General features: G+C 40.2%; 1 protein-coding gene across 5 annotated transcripts in view; it reads right to left on the reverse strand.

Annotated features, from left to right (window-relative positions):
* Window positions 1-15,366, reverse strand: part of dennd1a (DENN/MADD domain containing 1A) — a 523,293-nt gene extending 507,927 nt beyond the window's left edge. For 2 of the 5 annotated variants that reach the window (XM_043720138.1, XM_043720136.1), the window contains exons 1-2: window positions 15,100-15,288; window positions 6,026-6,090 (exon numbers count right to left, since the gene is read on the reverse strand). In XM_043720138.1, coding sequence (XP_043576073.1) covers window positions 6,026-6,090; window positions 15,100-15,116 — 82 coding nt within the window. In that variant the 5' untranslated portion in view covers window positions 15,117-15,288. Of the gene's footprint in view, window positions 1-6,025; window positions 6,091-15,099 lie in introns of all 5 variants that reach the window. The other 3 variants (XM_043720140.1, XM_043720139.1, XM_043720142.1) reach the window with 2 other exon arrangements.
* Window positions 15,367-24,599: the final 9,233 nt, after the last annotated feature.

Here is a 24,599-nt window from a genome sequence, read left to right on the forward strand (position 1 = left end):
GTCTTTGCGGAAGGCGGAAAGGGGTGGGGAGGGAGGGAAATATATCACTGGTGATGGGGTCTTTTGGAGGTGGCGGAAATGTCGGCGGATGATTTGGTTCATGCGGAGGTTTGTAGGGTGGAAGGTGAGCACCAGGGGCGTTCTGTCCTTGTTACGGTTGGAGGGGTGGGGTCTGAGGGCGGAGGTGCGGGATGTGGATGAGATGTGTTGGAGGACATTTTTAACCACGTGGGAAGAGAAATTGCGGTCTCTAAAGAAGGAGGCCATCTGGTGTGTTCTATGGTAGAACTGGTCCTCCTGGGAGCAGATACGGCAGAGGCGGAGGTATTGGGAATACAGGATGGCATTTTTGCAAGAGATAGGGTGGGAAGAAGTGTAATCCAGGTAGCTGTGGGAGTCGGTGGGTTTGTAAAAAATGTCAGTGTCAAGTCAGTTGTCGGTAATGAAGATGGAGAGGTCCAGGAAGGGGAGGGAGGTGTCAGAGATGGTCCAGGTAAATTTAAGGTCAGGGTGGAATGTGTTGGTGAAGTTGATGAATTGCTCAACCTCCTCACGGGAGCACGAGGTGGCGCCAATGCAGTCATCAATGTAGCAGAGTAAGAGGTGGGGAGTCCCGCACCTCCACCGTAACAAGGACAGAACGCCCCTGGTGCTCACCTTCCACCCTACAAACCTCCGCATAAACCATATCATCCGCCGACATTTCCGCCACCTCCAAAAAGACCCCACCACCAGGGATATATTTCCCTCCCTCCCCACCCCTTTCCGCCTTCCGCAAAGACCGTTCCCTCCGTGACTATCTGGTCAGGTCCACGCCCCCCTACGACCCACCCTCCCATCCTGGCACTTTCCCCTGGCACCGCAGAAACTGTAAAACCTGTGCCCACACCTCCTCCCTCACCTCTATCCAAAGCCCTAAAGGAGCCTTCCACATCCATCAAAGTTTTACCTGCACATCCAATAATATCATTTATTGTATCCGCTGCTCCCGATGCGGTCTCCTCTACATTGGGGAGACTGGGCACCTCCTAGCACAGCACTTTAGGGAACATCGAGACACCCGCACCAATCAACCAAACCGCCCCGTGGCCCAACATTTCAACTCCCCCTCCCACTCTGCCGAGGACATGGAGGTCCTGGGCCTCCTTCACCGCCGCTCCCTCATCACCAGACGCCTGGAGGAAGAACGCCTCATCTTCTGCCTCGGAACACTTCAACCCCAGGGCATCAATGTGGACGTCAACAGCTTCCTCATTTCCCCTTCTCCCACCTCATCCTAGTTTCAAACTTCCAGCTCCGCACTGTCCCCTTGACTTGTCCGGACATGTCCGACCTGCCCAGCTCCTTTTCCACCTATCCACTCCACCCTCTCCTCCCTGACCTATCACCTTCATCTCCTCCCCCACTCACCTATTGTACTCTATGCTACTTTCTCCCCACCCCCACCCTCCTCTAGCTTATCTCTCCATGCTTCAGGCTCTCTGCCTTTATTCCTGATGAAGGGCTTTTGCCCGAAACGTCGATTTTGCTGCTCGTCGGATGCTGCCTGAATTGCTGTGCTCTTCCAGCACCACTGATCCAGAATCTGGTTTCCAGCATCTGCAGTCATTGTTTTTTCCTAAAAGACACCAACAGCCTAATTCCCACCTTTCAACAAGTAAATTATGAAAATACAAAAAAAATCTAATCACAATTGTAGCAGGCAAAAGGTGATCAGTTGGCCCACGATGTTTGAACTAGTTCTACAAATGAGTATCATTACCTACTGCCAATCGCCTGCCTTTTCTTCACAACTCTGCACATTAAACAAATCATTCAATGCCCTCTCAAATGCTCTAACTGAAGCTGCCTCCACTACATCCCCAGGCAGTGCACTCCAGACCCTAACCACTCGTTAGGTGAAAATGTTGTATTTCTTCACGTCACCCTTGCTTCTTTAGCACACCATATTAAGTTATGCCCTTTTATTCTTGTTTCTTTTACAAGCAGCAACAGCTTCTTCCTATCTACTCTTTCAAATAATGAGTAGACTGGATAAAGAAAAAATTATTGCTTTTCTCTCACTTTTTCCTAAAAATGAACTCTTCAAAAAAAAAAAGTGGGTCTACACCAGGTAATGAAGAGAGCCACATTCCAAAAAAAAAGCAATTAATACAAAGTAATTACATCATTTAATCACTTATCTTACCACACAAATTACCAAATAAATCAAAGTGTTTTTACAAGCATGGATATTTAACAATTTTCATAAAATTAATGTTGGCAAGAATGTCATAAAACATGAAGGCAGCTACTGTGCACAACTTTGGCAATGCTCAGATAAAATGAAAAATAATTTTACCCACTGATGGTCAGAAAGCACCAACTGAATTTAATGCTCAACAAAACAAGGTTTTATATGAGGTAAAGGTAAATACAAAGACAATAAGAGAGAATAAAGGGAGAAGCTGGCCAGAAGGGAACTGGAAGGAAAACCTGGCACAGAAGATGATAGAGCAAAGGCAGGAGTGTCTTGGGGTCATTCGGCAGGCACAGCAGAAATTTAACCCCAGGAAGAAGAAACATTAAAAGGAAGGACGAAGCAACTGCTGCTGACGAGAGAAATCAAGACAACATAAACACAAAAGAAAAAAAGATACAATGTGGGAAAGATGAATGGGAGCCTTTAAAACCAGAAGTCAACTGAAAAAGCAAAAAGCAGGGAGAAGATGAAATATGACAGTAAGCTCGCAAGTAATATAAAAGAGTGCATGAGTTTATTTAAACATCTAAAAGGCAAGAGAAAAAGAGTAGACATTAGACTGCAGGAAAATGAGAGAAATAGTAATTGGGAACAAAAGGTGTGACAGAGGAACTGAACAGGTACTTTGTATTGGTTTTCACAGTGGATGATATCAGTGGTATACCAGATCTTCAAGAGAGAGTCAGGGACAGAGCTAAGTATAGTGGTCATCACCAAGGAGAAGGTGCTAGGAAAGCTGAAAGGCCAGAAGGTGGATAAATCACATGGACCAAAAGGACTGCAACCCAGGGTTCTGAAAAGAAACAACTGAGAAGATTGTGGAGGCATTGATGGTGATCTTTCAGGAATCACGGAGTCAAGGAGGATCCCAGAAGATGGAAAATGGCTAATGTAACACTGCTGTTTAAGAAAGGAGGGAGGAAGAAGACAGGAAACTACAGACTGTATACTGAACCTCTGTCATTGGTAAGATTTTAGCATCCATTATTAAGGATGAGATTGCAAAATACTTGGAAATGCATGATAAAATAGAACTGAGTCAGCACTTCTTTGTCAAAGGGAGATCATGCCTGACAAATGCAATAGAATCCTTTGAGGTGGTAACGAGCAAGTTAAACAAAGGAGAGGCAGTGGATGTGATTTATTTGGCATTTCCAAAAGACATCTGACAAGGTGCCATACAGAAGGCTGCTAAAAAGATAAGAGTTAAAAAGATAACACTTAAAAAGATAAGTGTTAGGGATAAGGTTCCAGCATGGATAGAGGATAGGCTGACTGGCAGAAGGGAGACAGTGGGGATTTATACAGGCTTGTAGAGAGTATGAAAAGAAGGGACATTGAAAATAAAATGTGTGAAGTTATACACTTTGCTAAGAAGAAGCGAGACATAGGTTATTTTCTAAAAGGGGAAAGGCTTCAGAAATCTGAAGCATGTCGGAGTCCTATTTTAGGATTCTCTTAAGGTTAACATGCAGGTTCAGTTGGCAGTTAGGAAGGTAAATGCAATGTAAGCATTCATTTTGGGTGGGGTTGGGGGGGGTGGAACTTTTGTGAAACTTACAGAATATTGAGAGGACTGGATTGAGTGGACATGGAGATGTTTCCACTAGTAGGAGAGACCAGGACTCAATGTCACAGCTTCAAAGCAAACAGACGACCTTTTAGAACTGAGATGAAGAGGAATTGCTTAAGTTAGAGGGTGGTGAATCCATGGAAAATCATTGCCGCAGAAGGCTGCAGAGGCCAAGTCATTGAGTGTATTTAAGACAGAGGTAGATAGGTTATGGGCAGAAGACAGGAGAATGGGATTGTGAAGCATATCAGCCACGATTGAATGATGGAACAGATCACAGGCCAAATGGCCCAATTCTGTCCCTATATCTTATGTTTTTAGATGACTAATATAAACATCTTCAACAATAATCATCTAAAATCTGGAAAAGACACACTGAAATCTAAAACAAGTTAAGATGCACTTGGAAACACTAAATATAGGATGTCATATGGAGTATGAGTGGCGCCAAGTGAAGAGGTCTACCATATTTAAACACAATAGTTCAATCATGTGCATATAGCATATCAGTCTTAATAATGATTGTTTGTTTGTTTACAATATGCTGACATTAAAAAATAAGAAGTTACGGCACATTATACATTCTATTTATTTCTCATGGTAAATAAAGTTCTCTATGTAAATGAAGTACATATACTGAGATTTATGATCAGAAAAAGCAGTTCTAATTTCTTGGCTGCAGTTGTTAAAGTCTAAAATAACATACAGCAATGCATGTACAAAGGGAAACAGGACAGTCTAAGCAATTTTCCTCCTCCCAAGAGACCAAAACGATGGTGAAATTTAACCAGTGTAGAAGAGTATGTAACCAAATATAATGAGCTACTGCCACCCACAATTTATCAGTAGTTACTGATGTAAGTTTCTCAACATTGGTCAAACACTGCATCACAAGGTGAATATACACCTAGGTCTTCAACTGATATCATTTCACTTGATGAATATTTACTTCATTAGACTCTTGTGACTGATATCATCATTATCTCGCAGACATATTAGTTAAATTACATCTCTTCGCTATTTTAATCTTTGATGTTGCTGTTACTTTTCTAACTGCATTATAACAGGTACTACACAGTCTAATATTGTATCTGTTGCACATTATTTATTGGACTATGAAACTCTGTAGACAGAAATAAGTCCTGCCATCGAAGTGGTATTAATTTAAAGCATTCAAACATAGGATAATTCAATTGTTATTCACTCAAATCAAGCATAAAATATAGTTCCATGCTTCTTTAAAAAGAAAACACTACTTTATCACATTTTCATAGTTTAAGCTTTATGCATACAGGGTCTACAAAGAGTTTAGCTCATTCTTTCCAGTAGTCTTCAATGCAAGGCTTTTTAAAATGAGAAAAAAATTTGAAAGAACAGCAGATGCTGGAAATCAAAAACAAAGTCAAATTGCTGGAAAATCTCAGCAAGTCTGGCAGCATCTGTGGAGAAAAATCAGAGCTAACATTTCAGGTCCAGTGACCCTTCCTCAGAACACATTACAATATTAGATTTCATTTCACTGCTTCTCTTTTTAATCCCTCTTTGTATTCACTTTATAACATTCAGTATACAGTCTCTGTTTTGCATGCGATAGAGTAATTTTTCAGTTTGTTTTCATATATAGTCATCAGACTCTAATTTGGCATTGACAGGCTCAGAAATTCACAATGATATGAAAGTGTCATTACTGAAGTTGTATTATAAATAATCTGAAGTTAATTACAAGGAAGATATACATACAATATATTCTAGAACCTTACACAACTTGCATCTTGACTCTTAATTTCTTCCATTAACATTTCACAACATAGGAGACCATTCAGATTTCACAAAATGACCATGTCATCTTAGCAAGCGATGCATTAACATCATTCCAGCTGATACAGCAGCCATACAATATAATATGGATATAATATGGTTCAGAGACTAACATGATCCCTGCTGAAATTGTTTCAGTGTGTGAAAACGAGACAAACTGCAAGATAGTTGAAAAGCGAATGAGTATCCAGCCCCAGAGAATCATTTTCTTCAAGTATCAGACATCCCAATTCTGAAGTTCATATGTGACAGAAAAAGTTGTAAAAACACCCGAATGCCATCAAGTTTCAAACTTCAAACCACTTGCCACAGAGAGCAGCTTAAAGTACTTTCTCCAATATATTAATTTTCAAATAAGATGCAACTGAGTAAATCAAAAGTGAACACTGTACCTGAACCACTGGATTCAGGATGTATTACTTCAGCATACACTTCAAATATCTTCTCTGGATTTTCCCTGTATCAATAAAAATCATTCTCAGCATTAGTCATACAGAAAGGAAAACTGAACTGTTACAGTAAATCTCAGCAAACAACAGCAATACGAAGGTACTCTTAAAATTCAGGAGCTTTCATTATCACGTTACACCAGTTTGCTTTCTGAGATGATAATCAAGATCCCATTCTTTAATGAAGAGTGAAATGTAATAATCCGTCAAATCTGTTGTGATTTATTTGGGAGTGATGGTTTCCATTCCAATATAGCAGCTTACAAACTTTTTCTGAAAGCCAAGAGAAAATTTATCACTATCTACAGAATGCTTTCAGTTTTGCATTGGTAAGCAAGCAGCCAAATTGTTTTAAGGCATAATCAAATGTCACAAAGCTAGTAATTATTTTACTAAAAGCTGTTCCTTGGCTCAAGGAAACTCTGCCGTTTTTTTTTCAGAGGGGCAGTAAACTGGGCCGGGCTCCAATCAGTCTGGTTTGGTACGGAGATGAAAAGGATTTTGAGAGGCCTTTTTTTAACATGTAAGCAGATAAGATTTCAGGCCAAAGTGGTCATGGTTTAGAAGTGACCTGTATAAAAAGAGAAGAGTGGTCAGCTCTCCAGCTGAGCAGGTGTGGTGAAACGGTTAAAAATTATGTCCCAATACATGTGTGAATCTAACCGGAATGGAGGTGTTGCTTAGTCCCGTGTGAATCTTATTACACACCCCCCCGTGTGAATCTTCTTATCTGTATGTAACCAGAATGGAATGTGTTTTTTAGCCTTGCTCTGCTGTTCACATGAATGTTTATATCTGGAAAAGAGTATATCAGCTGGAAAAGTCTCCAGTTCGGTGAGTCTGCTCCGGGGTTACGTTTAACCGCCGAGCGTGGGTTGTTGGCAACCGCTCTACGAGAACTGACGGCTCCCAGTTCCGGTAACATGTAGAGTGAGTATAAGCCAGGCCCGTTGTAAAGATGAGACCTGGTTGTGGCGACGCTGCGGGGAATAAAATGCTCATATTCTAGCAGACTCGCCTCTTGGTCGTTTGTTCTGTGTCAGACTACTCTCCTACGAACCTGACCTTGAGAATTTTTTTAAAACAGCAGGTTTAGTTCAGCATTGAACTAGGAAGTTCAACAGGGAGCTGTGTGGAAACTCATTCGCTTTTCTGCCCTTCACCTTCAACCTGTAAGCATGTGTTCCATTTATACTGGGGTTTAAAGGGAGTTTGCGTATTGTGTATATTCAGAACAGCATAATTAAGTCTAGTTGGATAGGTTCAGTTCTCAAGGGGTTCTTTATTCTGTTCTTTGTGCTTCATTGTGTAATTTTGTGAATAAATTTTTATCTGCTCTAAAATCTAGTAGTCAACCTAGCTATCTTACTCCGGTTAATTTTCACTGTACACTTACCGAAACAAATTGCAAAGTTATGGCCTGGGGCTGCCTACTTAAGAATGTTTTGAGTGGTCTGGCCTAGTCCATAACACAAGCATAACAAAACTCAGCTTCTGAGAAGATACCTCTTCCCTAAATTTCTAATAGTTATTAAAGAAAAAGGAACCATCTATTCAAAATTCAAGTAAGGAATTACATTAATGCCCTTATCTGATTTCTTTTCATACTGTTTCATTGTAATACTCCAATGCAAGATGTAGCGTCATAAAGGTACAAGCATCTAAAAAAAATAAATTAACAAGCAGAATATTTGAAGAGATGTTTACAACAATTTAGGTCATATGAGTGTCAAAATATATACCATTGCTGACAATCAGCCAAAAACATTACAATTTTGCTTAGTACCTTTCACATAGAACTCTTCAGATGAACTTTACAAAGGGGAAGTATTTGATAATGTCTATCTGAAGATGTACAGTGCTGCTCATGTTCTTTATAGTAGCACCATCTTCTGCCATTGGACTAAGTTAATCATTATATTTCTACAAATCATTCAGAACATAAATATGGGGTCTTTATTATGCATTAAAAACCTTGATTTTCAGGATAGACTTAATGACATTGATTAAAGAAAATTTGATATAATGCCAAGCAACACAAATATTAACACCTTCTACAGTAAGGGGAAATTTCAATAGGACCACGACAGAAAGAGGGGACAGTATGACTTAATGAGTGTATTAACGTGACAGTATGGGGTATTGGCAGCAGTGAAATATTACCTCAATTACCATTTGGACATTAGGCTAATAAGAATGCTTTCCTCTGTCTTTGTAATCTTCCTCATCTCCTGAAAGTTTGACTTATGGCTGATGCTGACATTTGTTACCTCAAAATGAGTGAGAGTGTGGTGCTGGAAAAGCACAGCCAGACAAGCAGCATCCAAGGAGCAGGAGTCGACATTTCGGACATTAGTCCTTCAGAATTTCGACTCTGATCTCCAGCATCTGCAGTCCTCACTTTCTCCTTACCTCACCATGAGTCTTGATCATAAGAATTTGGCAAGTTCTTCCAAAAGTTGAGATGGCAAGGCAAGCAGACATGATTCTGCCTTCTATGACATCCACACATAGACAGTGATCAGATGTGGTAAACCACAGCTTCTTTTACACTCCTCTAACCCAAAGATATTATAAGCAATTTGCGTTGTCTTTAACCATTAGATTCAGAAGAACCCCAAATTTAATTCAGTTTGGTTTTTGCTTGGAAAAAAAATGTAAACAAGTATTAATTATCACAGGAGAAAGTGAGGTCTGCAGATGCTAGAGATCAGAGCTGAAAATGTGTTGCTGGAAAAGCGCAGCAGGTCAGGCAGCATCCAGGGAACAGGAGAATCGACGTTTCGGGCATAAGCCTCAAAGAAGGGCTTATGCCCAAAACGTCGATTCTCCTGTTCCCTGGATGCTGCCTGACCTGCTGCGCTTTTCCAGCAACACATTTTCAGACTATTAATTATCACAGTCAGTAAATGTGTACATTTGCTATGAATGCACCAATTCTGGGTGAATACATCTCAAAGCCAATTTTGCCTCTAGTTCAGTAATAGATGCACAAACAGCTGGTCAGATTTGGAGTGCTCTAATTTCAATTACAGGACTGATAATTTAGTTGATAGCGCATGTGAGGTAGTTGGCTCATGACAATTAACCACAACATTTCAGAAATACAAAACTAAGTGGAATTGGCTCTTGCCCTGATCAATATCAAAATGACCCCCCAGAAGGACCACTTGGGCAACATACCACAAAGATGCTAACTTTCACAGAAATATGCCAAAAACATGAATTAGAAATATTATGGGAAAAATTAGGAAAACTCACCAAGGATGCTTCTATAGCACTTCCAAACCCACAAAGGGCATCAAGTATAAAGAACCACCATCAGCTCCAAGCTCCTTGCTAAATTACAAAATGTTCCTTGCTCAGCATCTTGAAGCTACCTATTAAGTGGTACGGTGGGAGCACCTTCACCGTGCAAACTGTGATGCTTCAAGACATGAAATCACAACCACCTTCTCAGGGCCAGCGATGGGCAAAGGATGAAGTACTAATAGTCTAACATGAAATGACTATGACCAATGCACAGGACTATGACCTTGAAGAGATCTTTTCTTTTAAATTGTGTTCGCTTATTCCTCAGGTATATTTGGTTTATAAACGCATTACACTCGACTGAATGTCACTCTTAAAACAAAGTATTTTTAATCTGTGATTACAGTTTATCATTTTTAGCTATTCCACCAGTAAATCTTATTAATAAGAACAATATCTGTTCTATTTGCTGCTTTTTATGAGGGTCTACTGTAAATGCTAACTGTTCTTGACTTTGAGAAACTTTGCTCAAGATATTTGCAAGAATGACCATTGCTGATTTCAACAAGATTACGCAGCAAGGCCCAATTAACACAGATAATTACCCTGAAGTGACAAAAAAAGCTGAGCTACAGCTAATATTTTTAAATACCACTCCAAGTACACAATGTCAAATAAAAACAGAACTGCTGGAGAAACGCAGCAGGTCTGGCAGCATCTGTGAAGAGTGAAACAGAATTAATGTTTCAAGACCAGTAACTCTTCTTCAATTTCTCTCATTTTTTGTTTCATAATTTCAGCATCCACAGTTTTGGCTTTATAGAATGCTGTACGTTGTGCCACTTCAGACAAATCAGTGAAGCTTATCTGATGCATTAATCTAAAGATATACAAAGAATTACATTATAAAAGTATCGCCCTAGACCTAAGGTCAGATGGACCGGTGGGAACAGGCTTGTGTGAAACTAAATATTAGAGAGAGAGAGAGTTGAATGGCTTGCTGGCACTTGGCAAATTCTATGTTGTACACCTCCTTGCTCTAACATGCATCAATTTTTGTAATTGGTGTCTCCTTGCAGGTCTTTTGAAATTTACTTCTGAATTATCAGATCAATAACAAATGTCATGTGAATAATAAATGCATAAACATTTCTTTGCAAAGACATAACAAATGATTGGTTGCAGTTTAATGAAGCTTTGCTATTTCCAAAGAATTAAAGGCAGCATTTTGCATAAAGATTAACATTTAATTGTCGCTTAAATTACAGATAATTAGCTGCTAGCCTAAATTATTGTTTTAAAGTTGCACCCTGTGGCTCCTCCTTTGAACCATTAATTATAAATAGAATTCACACATGACAGGGCATTACAAAAAATTCATCAAGAATAGCAGAGTTAAACTACAGGTTTGATTTCACAAAACTGATATTTATTCAAATTCTGTGCCACACAACACATCAACAACAGTTTTCCAAACAAATCTATAGTACCATTACTTATTCTTTCCTGTTGCTAATAGCAAGAGTTAATGTCAGGTGTAGGAACTCACAAGGATTACTTCCACTGGAACATCAGAGAAGCACACACACATTTCCTCATTAATTGTGGAAAACTACATACATTAAAAGATTTTTCCAATTTCACTTGTTAATCAGAATGAACATTTAGGTTATTTCTTTTCAATGTGTATCTTCTATTTTCCACAACCACTATCTTCCACATTCTTAGTTTACAAAGGCATCATTTCGGATATTACTTTATAGGCTCCACTGGCTGGAATGGAAAGAAACATGAATCTTGCTATGGGAAGTCAATCATTTCAGCTTAAAGGACATTACTGATGTATTTGTTTAGGATAGTAGCCAAAGTTCAACTATTTTCAGTTTTGTCATCATCACTGTCCATCCCTCCATCAAAAGTTTAGAACTGGAATTGTTTACTGAAGAATGTACAGGTTTCAGTTTTATTTACAACTCCTCTGATGATGGAACAGTCCATACTCACATGCGATAAGACCTGTATTACATTAAAGGCCATGACTGATAAATGACAGAATCTGCCACAAAATTGAAGGCAATGGCCAATTCCGTAAAACAGGGAGAGTCAGTGACACCATAATCGTTAAATTCCCCCTACTATTAATATCCCATTAATAGACTAGTCTCAAAAATGCTATGGTTGCAATGACAGCTCAGACACTGAACATAATGGTGAATAACTCACTCCCTGACTCCCCAAAGCCTGGCCACCATCGAGAAGATACAAGTCATCAGCTTAGACTGCAAACTCTTAAAAACTTGCAACAAGTTTATGAACATCCAGCATTTCCCAAGCCCGTAACATCTACTTCCTAGAAGAACATAGGCAACAGGCTTAAGGGAACAACCAAATTCCCCTCCAATTTATACACTGTCACAACTTCATAATACATTGCCATTCCTTTATCAGTACTGGGTCCAAATTCTATGATTTCCAACTAATACACCATGCAAGCTACACTTACACATAGCCATAAAGCAACACAGAAGATACATCCCAGAAGTTCTCTTTTAAATACCTAGGTGCAGTTGGATCAAAAACATTTTTTAAATTTAAACTTTATTGTTCACATGTACTCAAGCACAGTGAAATGTGTACAATGTCACCACACACGGCACCATTTTAGGTACAAAGCTAAGACATAAATAGTAACATACAGAAATAAATTTAAAAGTAAAGCGTTACAGCTGTTCCTAGTATAAAGTAGGAAAATAAAGAAATAAGTTAACATTACAGTTCTTCCTAGTATGAAGTAGAAAATTAAATGAATAAAGAGAAAATTCAACAATCTTTCTTAACTGCACCAAGAGCAAAGGCTTAGCCTCCTCCACATTGGCCCACTCTCTGAGAAACCTTGAGCTTCCTGCTCTCAATGCCACAGATCCCAGGGGACTGACACTTCAGGCTTGCTCTAGCCACACTGGACTCAGGCCCACAGCCACTTCCATGCACCGGATCTCGTGCCAACATTAAAAGTACTGTGCATTCCATCAATAAGCCAGCTAGTAAGTTAGAGGAGAATTTGCTCCTTACTTAAGCACTGTGAGTCTATCTTCATTATACAGAGTCCAGTTACTCAATAAAGCAGCCGACCATCACCTTCTCAAAGCAATCAGGATATGTAATACTAGACCCATCATCGATGTCTACACCCTGTGAATGAATGCATTTCATGGATCAAATGCTTTATCTCCGTCAGTTTTTCCTTCCTCCCACAATCCCATAACTTTCAAGGGAGTTGCCAGAAGACTGGAGGGTGGCTAACATGGTACCATTATTTAAGAAAGGTGGGAAGGATAAGCCAGGGAACTATAGACCAGTGAGTCTGACGTCAGTGGTGGGCAAGTTGTTGGAGGGAATCCTCAGAGACAGGATTAAATGTATTTGGAAAGGCAAGGACTGATTAGGGATAGTCAACATGGCTTTGTGCATAGGAAATCATGTCTTACAAACTTGATTGAGTTTTTTGAAACAATAACTAAGAGGATTGATGAGTGCAGAGCGGTGGACATGATCTTTATGGACTACAGTAAGGTGTTCGACAAGGTTCCCCGTGGGAGACTGATTAGCAAGGTTAGATCTCACGGAACACAGGGAGAACTAGCCATTTGGATACAGAACTGGCTCAAAGGTAGAAGACAAAGGGTGGTGGTAGAGGGTTGTTTTTCAGACTGGAGGCCTGTGACCAGTGGAGTGCCACAAGGATCAGTGCTGCGTCCACTACTTTTCGTCATTTATATAAAATGATTTGGAGGTGAACATAGGAGGTCTAGTTAGTAAATTTGCAGATGACAAAATTGGAGGTGTAGTGGACAGCAAAGACGATTACCTCAGATTACAACAGGATCTTGATCAGATGGGCCAATGGGCTGAAGAGTGGCGGATGGAGTTTAATCTAGATAATTGCAAGGTTCGGCATTTTGGGAAAGCAAATCTTAGCAGGACTTGTACACTTAATGGTAAGGTCCTAGGAAGTGTTGCTGAACAAAGAGACCTTGGAGTGCAGACTCACAGCTCCTTGAAAGCAGAATCGCAGGTAGATAGCATAGTGAAGGAGGCATTTTGTATGCTTTCCTTTATTGGTCAGTGCACCAGGTTTTGGAGTTCAGAGGTCATGTCTCAGCTGTTCCAGACTTTTGTTAGGCCAATTTTGGAATACTGTGTGCAATTCTGGTCTCCTTCCTATTGAAAAGATGTTGTGAAAATTGGAAGGGTTCAGAAAAGATTTACAAGGACGTTGCCAGGTTTGGAAGATTTGAGCTATAGGGAGAGGCCCGAATAGGCTGGGCTGTTTTTCCCTGGAACGCCAAAGGCTGAGAGGTGACCTTATAGAGGTTTATAAAATCATGAGGGGCATGGATAGGATAAATAGACAAAATCGTTTCCTTGGGGTGGGGAGTCCAGAACTAGAGGGCATAGTTTTAGGGTGAGAGGGGAAAGATATAAAAGGGACCTGAGGGGTAACTTTTTCACACAGAGAGTGGTGCGTGTATGGAATGAGCTGCCAGAGGAAGTGATGGAGGCTGGTGCAATTGCAATATCTAGAAGGCATCTGGATGGGTATATGAATAAGAAGGGTTTAGAGGGATATGGGCCAAGTGCTGGCAAATGGGACTTGATTAGGTTGGGATATGTCAGCATGAATGAGTTGGACCGAAGAGTCTGTTTCAGTGCTATACATCTCTATGACTCTATAACGAAGCTGCATGTTACCCAATCATAACTCCTTACAAGACTCATTTTTTTTCTTTAAAAAAATGTAGTGATGCTCTGAACTAAGGCTTTAGATTTATTAGGATTTTACAAATTAAGAACAAAAAAAAAGTGAAAATATTTTTCTTTATTCCAGATTATTCTTACCATTAAAACAGGAATCTAATTTTGAAGCTCAGGTGCATTTTAAAAGTATCTCAGTTCTTTCATTACATTTTTGAAAGTACAGGACACCAAAAAAACTGCAATTCTTTTTCCACAGCTGTCAGACCATTATTTGAAAGTCTAACAAGACATAAATTGCCTGTGTGGGTATTCATAATGGAAGGATGAATCTGACGCAGCCAATAACATTGTCCCTATCAATAAAGTGAGCAAAGAAAATATCAAAATTAAATTCCCAGCTGTAGCATGTGGAACAGTTTATCTGGTGCCCACTATTCTCCTGCTCATATCACTCTGAGGAGTCAATCTCTCAAACATAGTAGTTTCACCATACATGATCAGGGTCATGTCCAGCATCTGTGCTCTTTGCTCGTGTAGAACTCAGAAACCTCTCCCATCCACCTTAAGTGGGAAGCAAGCCATGTTGACAGTTGCTTGTACATAACGTACAAGATGATGGTGGCTCGTGCGTATTAAATAAAATAAAGGCCAAGACGGTGCCTGGGAGAAACTGACCATCATCCAACTAGGTTCCAAACCGAAGCATGGGCATCAATAGTCCAGGTATTATCAGCTCATGTTTTTTTCTTGTTTGCTCGCCCAGTAACAAAGATAGGTCCTGTATTGTAGTAATTCATGGTCTGCCTCTTAGCAACCAAAGGCACATTGCTATCCTTACTGTACTGAAGAGACTAGCTGCTTGGGTTGGATGTGTTGTCCTGTTAGAGAGCTGGGTGAACAGAGCAAGCAAGCTCCTGGAACGCCGCGGCCTAGCACTGCTCAACAGGCTGAAAAATAGCACAACGTCTCGAAATCCTCACAGCACAGAGAGAGAGAAATAAACTCACCTTATCCTGGATCCCATGGTTGCTCGCCGTATAATCACGCTGGTGCTCGCTTTTAAAGAACCGGCACAGAAAAGCCGAGTATTTGCTCCTTCAGCGTTCACGCAAAACCAAGGAACGACATGGTCACCAAGGCGGAGAGAGCACCCGCAGAGCTACAGGGTATGCTGGGAGCTGTAGTCCAGCCACCACCACCCGCCCCCTTATTCCGATGACAAACGTCACGCTAATACCTACAACTCCCAAAGTGCACCGCGCCCGGGGTAAGGTCGCAAACATAGCCTCACGCAGCATCTGGACTTTGCCAACTTTTTCTCCCTCAGTGTCAATGACCAAACAAGCCCGTTGTGATGTGACACTAAAACAACTGACTCCCTTTTTATTGATCCACATAAGTTTGCAAACATTGCGGGACTAAAGTGATAGTCTGATATGTTGTCACGGCCATTGCTTGTGTTTTGATTGCATAACAAAACTTGATGAGTGTGGCTCAGTCTGAAGAAATCAGTGCTTGAATTACATAACTACAAAGGACTGTGTGTGCTTAGGTGAGGTGAAATGTTTCAATGCCAGGAGCTGTAATGGGTCTGGAGGGTTGGCATTGGGGTGAATTAACGGGCAGTTATGAGTCTTTATAATTCTGGATTCCTTCTTTCCTATTTTCCGCATTTTGCCAAAAGTGAGTGCACAGCAGGAGGAGCTTCCAAAATAAAATTGGAAGACTCGATCAGTTAGTGTGAAGTGTTCCAACCATGACAAGGCAAGATGCTGCAGTTCAAAACATTTCTTCCCTCAGTGTGTGCAATCAGGTTGACAGGTGACCTCCAGCTTCACGGAAGACACCACATATTTATAGCAGTCCACTCACATGCAACAACCTTGCTACTTCTTTCAATGGAAATCAAGGAGTATAATTTTAAGGTGAGAGAAGAAATCTTTAAAAGGGACCTTAGAGGCAATGTTTTCATACAGAATATGGTTCGTATGTGGAATGAACTGCCAGAGGAAGGGGTACCAGCAGGTACAGTTACAACATCTAAAAGACATTTGGATAGGTACATGAATAGGAAAGGTTTGGAGGGCTATTAGCCAAACACGGCAAGTGGAACTATTTTAGTTTGGGAAACTTGGTCAGCAAGGAAGAGTTGGGTTGAATAGTCTATTTCCATGGTGTATGACACTATGGCATGGAATTAATTCATTGAGCTGCACCTTCTACATATGGTGAGAGCAAGAATAGAAGCCACATCACTGCCAACTCAGTCAATGCCCTTCTAAAAGGCAGCTGTGATGGACACCAAAATACATCTGGAAGGAAACGAGACCCCAAATGCAAAGAATCACTTCTCTCAGAATGCCTATCCAAGTTCCCCTTGCCTCGAAGTGAGTAGTGAGTTCTCTTCTGCAATGAAAAACTGCTGAGGTATGAATACTGGTAACATATGTTATGAAGATGTGGGTGTACTGTACCTTTAAAAAAATTAAAAGCCAGCAGAACTACCTGACAGCACTAAGTGTTCTGAACAAGATACAATGTAACCTTTTGGTCCAGCAACTAGTGTAGCTGGTTGCCTGGAGACAGAAAAAAACAAATTTAAATTAGGCCAATCAGTTTAAGTTATACCCCCAAAAAAAACAAACTCCAATCAAGTTTGAATTTAGTTTACTGACAATATTAAAAGCCAATGGCACAATCCAATGAGTTATAGAAAGGAGTTGTAAATCGTAGTTAGTTAATTATTCTCTGTTATAATTAAGAAATAAAGTTGTTAAATTTACTTTAAATACAGACCTTTGGGATAATTCTTGGCCTCTCGAATTTTCATAGATTACTGCATGGGATAAATCTTTTGTGTGTTGCTGGTTTAAATTAAGCAGCAGGGTTTACCCATGTCATAACAGTTTGGGAGCTCATCATTGGGATTTGTACTGGTTTAGACAGATTTGAATAGATTTGCGGGTATGAAAAATCCCAGCAGATTTAAACACTTACAGGTTAGTGTCCTCGATCTTTAAATAAAACATAGGTGGGGCAATTTGTTTAATTTCGGTAACTTGTGGTTGGTTAAATTAAAAGTGAGAGAAATGTCTCTTAAAATTGCTAAAGAGGTTCTAGGATTTGAACGTGATTCTCAAATTTGCCAAGAAAGTTTAGAAGGAAAGAAAAAGGCCATGCTTTTAGAATTAACAAATAAGTTAGATTTGGGTTTAACCAAGGACAAAAGCCAAGCTGAAATTGTAAGGGAATTACTCAAACACTTAAGTGTGTCGTATAAACAGACAAGTGCAGTAGAGGTAGAAAAACCTAAATTACACTTGAGGAAAATGGATTTAGAAGATAATCAAAGGGAGAGAGAGAGAAAAAAAAGAAGCGAGAGAGAACGAGGGAGAGAATTTGAACTTAAGAAGTTGCGACTTAGCAAAGTCAAGTTAACAGGATGGAGATTAAAAGAGAAGGTAGTGATGTGTACAAATATGTCAAAACTCTGCCGCATTTTGATGAGAAAGATGTTGAAGCCTTCTTTATTTCATTTGAAAAATTAGCGAGGCAGATGGAGGATTTATGGGTAATGCTAGTTCAGACTAAACTGGTAGGCAGAGCAAGTGAGGTATTTGTCGCACTGTCAGATGAAGTGTCAAGAGATTATGAAGATGTTAAACAGGCTATTTTAAGTGCGTATGAATTGGTACCAGAAGCATATAGACAGTAGTTCAGAAACACAAAGAAGGAACCATGTCTCACTTACGTTAAGTTTGAAAGAATTACACATAGACATTTTGATAGATGGGTGCATGTTTTAAAAAGCAATAAGATATTTGAGGCTCTAAAAGCGATTATTCTGCTAGAGGAGTTTAAAAACTCACTTCCAGAGATGGTAAGAATTCACATACAGGAACAGAAAGTTCAGGAAGTGAGAAGGATTCCAGAATTAGCAGATGAATACATGTTTGTGCATAAGACCAGCTTCTTGGTGGACCATTTAGGACAGAGATGAGGAGAAACTTCTTCACCCAGAGAGTGGTGGCTGTGTGGAATGCTCTGCCCCAGAGGGCAGTGGAGGCTCAGTCTCTGGATTCATCTAAGAAAGAGTTGGATAGAGCTCTCAAGGATAGTGGAATCAAGGGTTATGGAGATAAGGCAGGAACAGGATACTGATTAAGGATGATCAGCCATGATCATATTGAATGGTGGTGCAGGCTCGAAGAGTAGAATGGCCTACTCCTGCACCTATTGTCTATTGTCTATTCTAAGAATGTAAGAGGATCGTCGTGATCAGTATACACAATTGTCTCTGACACATTGCTTGTGACATACACGATAAAATGTTGTAAGGCCAGTACCAAACTTGATAGTTCTTTTTCAATAGAGCAGTATTTCCTCTGGTGAACGTTGATCTTCTTGGGTGGCACAGTGGTTAGCACTGCTGCCTTACAGCGCCAGAGACCCGGGTTCAATTCCCGCCTTGGGCAACTGTGTGGAGTTTGCACATTCTCCCCATGTCTGCGTGCGGGTGCTCCGGTTTCCTCCCACAGTCCAAAGATGTGCAGGTTAGGTGAATTGGTCATGCTAAATTGCCCATAATCTTAGGTGAAAGGGTAAATGTAGGGGAATGGGTTTGGGTGGGTTGCTCTTCGGAGTAGCAATGTGGATTTGTTGGGGTGAAGGGCCTGTTTCCACACTGTAAATAATCTAATCTAAAAAAAAGCAACCAACTAGCAGTTCAATCCCATCCTCATCTTCCTATAGGAGTACAGCTCCAACTCCTATATCACTAGTATCGATTGTGACTTTAAAAGGTTTTGAAAAATTTGGTGTCGCTAAAACTGGTTTTGTGGTTAATATTGATTTCAAATGGTTGAATGCCTCCTGTCATTATTCGGTCCACCAAAACTTTGTTCTTCTTCAGCAAATCAGTTAACTGTGCCACTATTCTGCTGAAATTTGAAACAAATTTCTGATAGAATCTGCTGAGTCCTAAGAATCGAAGCACCTCTTTCTTCGAGGTTGGTCGTGGAAATTCCTTGATGGCCTTTGGCACTCACCCATCCACGGAAACATGTTTCCTGCCTCCAGACTGTCCAATCCTTTAATAATCTTATATGTCTCAATCAGATCCCCTCTCAGTCTTCTAAACTCAAGGGTATACAAGCCCAGTCGCTCCAGTCTTTCAGCGTAAGGTAGTCCCGCCAATCCAGGAATTGACCTTGTGAACCTACGCTGCACTCCCTCAATAGCCAGAATGTCTTTCCTCAAATTTGGAGACCAGAACTGCACACAGTACTCCAGGTGTGGTCTCACCAGGGCCCTGTACAGCTGCAGAAGAACCTCTTTGCTTCTATACTCAATCCCTCTTGTTATGAAGGCCAGCATGCTATTAGCCTTCTTCACTACCTGCTGTACCTGCATGCTTACCTTCATTGACTGGTGTACAAGAACACCCAGATCTCTTTGTACTGCCCCTTTACCTAAATTGATTCCATTTAGGTAGTAACCTGCCTTCCTGTTCTTGCCACCAAAGTGGATAACCATACATTTATCCACATTAAACTGCATCTGCCATGCATCTGACCACTCACCTAATCTGTCCAGGTCACCCTGTAATCTCCTAACATCCTCCTCACATTTCACCCTGCCACCCAGCTTAGTATCATCAGCAAATTTGCTAATGTTATTACTAATACCATCTTCTATATAATTAACATATATTGCAAAAAGCTGCGGTCCCAGCACTGATCACTGTGGTACCCCATTGGTCATTGCCTGCCATTCCCAAATGGAGCCGTTTATCACTACTCTTTGTTTCCTATCAGCAAACCAATTTTCAATCCAAGTTAGTACTTTGCCCCCAATACCATGCGCCCTCATTTTGCTCACTAAAAGAACGCTTTAAAGACAAGAATGTGAGACTATTTTATTGGAGTCTTATAGAGTCATAGAGATGTACAGCATGGAAACAGACCCTTCAATCCAACTTGTCCATGCCAACCAGATATCTTGACCTAATCTAGCCCCATTTGCCAGCACTTGGCGACATCCCTCTAAACCCTTCATATTCAAATACCCACCCATATATTTTTTAAATGTTGTTACAGACTTTTAATTTAAAAGTCGTACATGTTGCGGGTCATAAGAATGTAATCACAGATGCATTATCACGGATTTAACTGATAAAGTTCAGATGAGATTTATATTTATTTAATGATATATATAAGGTATATGGGAAAAAGTTAAGGTGAACTTATATTAAAGTTATCTGTATGTTAGGGTAATGCGTTCAAAGAATAGAAAAAAAAATGAAGCCACCTTTTCATTATGATGGTACATTTTTTATTAAGGGGGTAAACGTTATGAAGATGTGGGTGCACTGTACCTTTAAGAAAGTTAAAAGCTAGCAGAGTGGCACAGTGGTTAGCACTGCTGCCTTACAGTGCTAGAGACCCGGGTTCAATTCCTGCCTCAGGCGACTGACTGTGTGGAGTTTGCATATTCTCCCCATGGGGAGAAAGTGAGGTCTGCAGATGCTGAAGATCAGAGCTGAAAATGTGTTGCTGGAAAAGCGCAGTAGGTCAGGCAGCATCCAGGGAACAGGAGAATCGACGTTTCGGGCATAAGCCCTTCTTCAGGAATGAGGAAAGTGTGTCCAGCAGGCTAAGATAAACGGTAGGGAGGAGGGACTTGGGGGAGGGGCGTCGGAAATGCTCCCCGTGTCTGTGTGGGTTTGCTCCGGTTTCCTCCCACAGTCACAAAAATGTGCAGGTCAGGTGAATTGGCTGTAGTGTTAGGTGTAGGGGTATGGGTATGGGTGGGTTATGCTTTGGTGGGTTGGTGTGAACTTGTTGAGGTGAAGGGCCTGTTTCCACACTGTAAGTAATCTAAGCTACCTGACAGCACCAAGTGTTCTGAACAAGATACAATGTAACCTTCTGGTCCAGGAGCTAGTGTAGTTGGTTGCCTGCAGACAAAAAGAAACAAATTTGAATTAAGCCAATCAGTTTAAATTATACCCTAAAAAATACCAAACTCCAATCCAGTTTGAATTGAGTATATTGACAATATTAAAAGCCAATGACACAATCCAATGCTTTGGGGATATAAGACCAGGAAAAATTGAACAGTTGGGGGAGAACTGCCAAGCCACCAGCATGTACAGACTGCCCAAAACACAGCTCTCTTAAAGGTGTATTTATCTATCAACGACCTGTGAAAGAGAAATCCTAAGAAGAAAATCGCCAGAGGAAGATACAAAGAGAAGATTTGACAGCTGCCTGGGTTTGGAATTTTGAATTTTTGGTAAAGCTTAATCAGGGGTTTTATTGGACTAGTATTGTAGAAGGGGAAAGTAAAAGCTAGATTAGAGAAAGGAGTTGTAAATCATTCAATAATTATTCTCTGTTATACTTTAAAGTTGTTAATTTTTACTTTAAATAGTGTCAATTTGGGATAATTCTTGGCTTCGAATTTTCACAGATTACTGCACAGAATAAATTCTGTGTTGCTGGTTTAAATTAAGTTGGGGGGTGGGGGGGGTTACCCATGTCACATATTTTATGCAGAGAAGAAAGGGCACCATTTGGAAAGCTTGATAATGAAGTGTGGAAGAATAGACTGAAAATGAGTCATGACTGCTTAGAAGAGGATGTGAGGAGCTTGCTGAGGGACCAGTGGAGCTTAGGACTGTGGTGCAAAGGAAAGCTGGGCAAGATCGAGTGTGGGGATTGGCATCTGAAAGTGTGATAATGCACACTGGCCTCCTTTTGATACATTTCTATCCTTCTGAAAACTCCATTCTATCCACCAATACCAATTCTCTGTCTTGATAACAGTCTGAAATGAAATGTATCTTTGGTGCCATATTTGACTCCAAGGTGATTTATGACATACCTCAATTAATACCTTTCAAAGTCTTGCACCTTCCTAACCCTCCAAGATATCCTATTCATCTATGGGCCCTTAAACATCCATGAGTTAATTGTTGCACCATCTTCAACTTCCAATGTATATATCTTTTGTATCTTATACTTCTTTTTATTATGAACAATTTTTATGTGTATTCTATATGAATTTTGCATCGATGATGGGTTAATCTTAAGTTTGTGACTTGAATTGTTGCTTGAGTTAAACCAGGGTCGCAATGTAACAGGGCTTGATTGTGTGAATTAACATTATGAATAAAAGACAGGTGGAAGGGATAGATGTTTGAGCTGTGTCACCAGCTGTGATCAAAGATATACTTTGAAAGATAATTTGCAGTTATATCTCAATATGGATACCAATCATTAAGTTTGAAGAATGTTTACACAGGAAAATGTTACAAGTGGGGTGATGAAACCTCTTTTTTGATTCTACTTGTGCCTTTAATTATAAGGCTTGTAAAAATTGTAACAAAATCACTTGATAATCCACCACTAGCTACATTGATTCTGTATCGTAATAGGGGAAGGTTACTGTTGGACTGTTTTAATTGGACATTCAAACCTGCCTGTAAAAGAGTTGGTATTGTGCTCATGACTAAGTGCTGGATGCAGTCTCGGGAGCCCAGAGGAACACAGTCTTAGAGTGCTGAACGAACCACTGGAGCAGACGTTGCAACATTCAATCAATATCAAGACTGATCTTACACACTATTGGGCTAATATGTTTCAACATGAACTTCCAGAGGAAGTGGTGGATGTGGGCACAGTTACAATGTCTAAAAGACACTTAGATAATAGGAAACGTTTAGAGGAATATGGGCCAGGAATGGATAGGTGGGACTAGTTTAGTGTGGGATTATGGCTGGCATGGACTAAAGGGTCTGTTTCTGTGCTGTATGAATATAACTGCTCACAACAATATTTGTGCTTATTTTGGCATAAATGTATGTTTAGTGTTTCCAAATGCACTTTTTATTGGTTTTAGATTTCAGTAGACAAAGTGGTGTGTCTTTTCCAGATTTTAGATGATCATTGTAGAACATGTTCATATTAGTCATTTAAGACCATAAGGTATAGGAGCAGAATTAGGCCATTTGGCCCATCGAGACTGATCCACCATTCAATCATGACTGATTTTCTTTTTAACCTCATTCTCTGCCTTCTTCCTGAAACCCCTGATCCCCTTACTAATGAAGAACCTATTTACCTCTGTCTTAAATACACTCAATGGCTTGTCCTCCACAGCCTTCTACAGCAATGGGTTTCACAGATTCATCACCTTCTGTTTGAAGAAATTCCTCCTCATCTCAATTCTAAAGGGGCTGTCACTTCATTCTGAGGCTGTCCTCTCTAATCCTAGTGTCTCCTAGTGGAAACATCTTCTCCACGTCCACTCTATCCAGGCCTCACAGTGTTCTGTAAGTTTCAGTCGGATCCCCCGTCATCCTTCTAAACTCCATTGAGTACAGATCCAGAGTTCTCAATCATTCCTCATATGATAAGCTCTTTAGCCCTGGCATCATTTCTTTAATCCTTGTTTGGACCCCGCAAGGCCAGCACATCCATTCTTTGATGCAACACCCAAAATTTCTCTCAATGTTTGAAATGTGGTCTGACCAGAGCTTTTTACAGCCTCAGCAGCACATCTCTGCTCTTGTACTGTCGCGCTCTTCAAATGAATACTAACGTTGCATTTGCCTTTGTAACTGCCAACTGAACCTGCATGTTAACTTTAAGAGAGTCCTGAACTTAGACTCCTAAGTTGCTGTGCTTCAGTTTCCAAAGCATTTCCTCATGTTCAACCACAATTTAACCAATATTTACCTCATGTTGATTGTGGATGTTAGAGTATAAATTATATGTCTAGTAGATCATTTTACTATTCTAACTTTATGTAGTAAAGTTTATTTCATTTAATTAAAAGGCCTGGAAATTTGTTGCATTATTCTCTTAGTGAGTACTTTGGAACTCAAACTTTGCCAAATGAAAATAAACAGTAACAGGTCACTAGCCGGATCCCAAAATAAATTTAGCAGTGTCATCCAGGATTGTAATAATGAGCTGTTTAAGTGCTGAGGTTTTTTTATTTGTTGTGGGTGGCAAGGTCAGCATTCATTGTCTATTCCTAAGTGTCCTTCAACTGAATTGTTTGCTCAGTCATTTCAGGGTACAGTTAAGAGACTACCACAATGCTATGAATCTGGAGTCACATGCAGGCCAGACCTGTCAGAGTTTCTTTCATAAAGAATATTTGAGAACCAGATGGATTTTTGTGGCAATCAAAAGTGGTTACATGGTAGCCATTAGAATAGCTTTTAATTCCAGATTTTTATTTAGTTCAAATTTCACAAGCTGTCATGGTGGGACTCAAATCCATGTCTGCAGAACATTAGCCTGGCACTTGGAATTAGTAGTCCAGTGACACTACCAATATGCCTGCACTCCCCTCTTTGGGTTGCAACCACAGTTCCACAACCACTAACAAATGAAACAACAAAGTCAAACTACAACAGCAATACAGTATATTAGAACATTAGCACAATATTGGAATATTAGCAAGTCCCGTGGCTGCAGAGGATAAAATGAGA

This window comes from Chiloscyllium plagiosum, chromosome 30 (genome assembly GCF_004010195.1).
Source record: "Chiloscyllium plagiosum isolate BGI_BamShark_2017 chromosome 30, ASM401019v2, whole genome shotgun sequence".
NCBI classification, from domain to species: Eukaryota; Metazoa; Chordata; class Chondrichthyes; order Orectolobiformes; family Hemiscylliidae; genus Chiloscyllium; species Chiloscyllium plagiosum.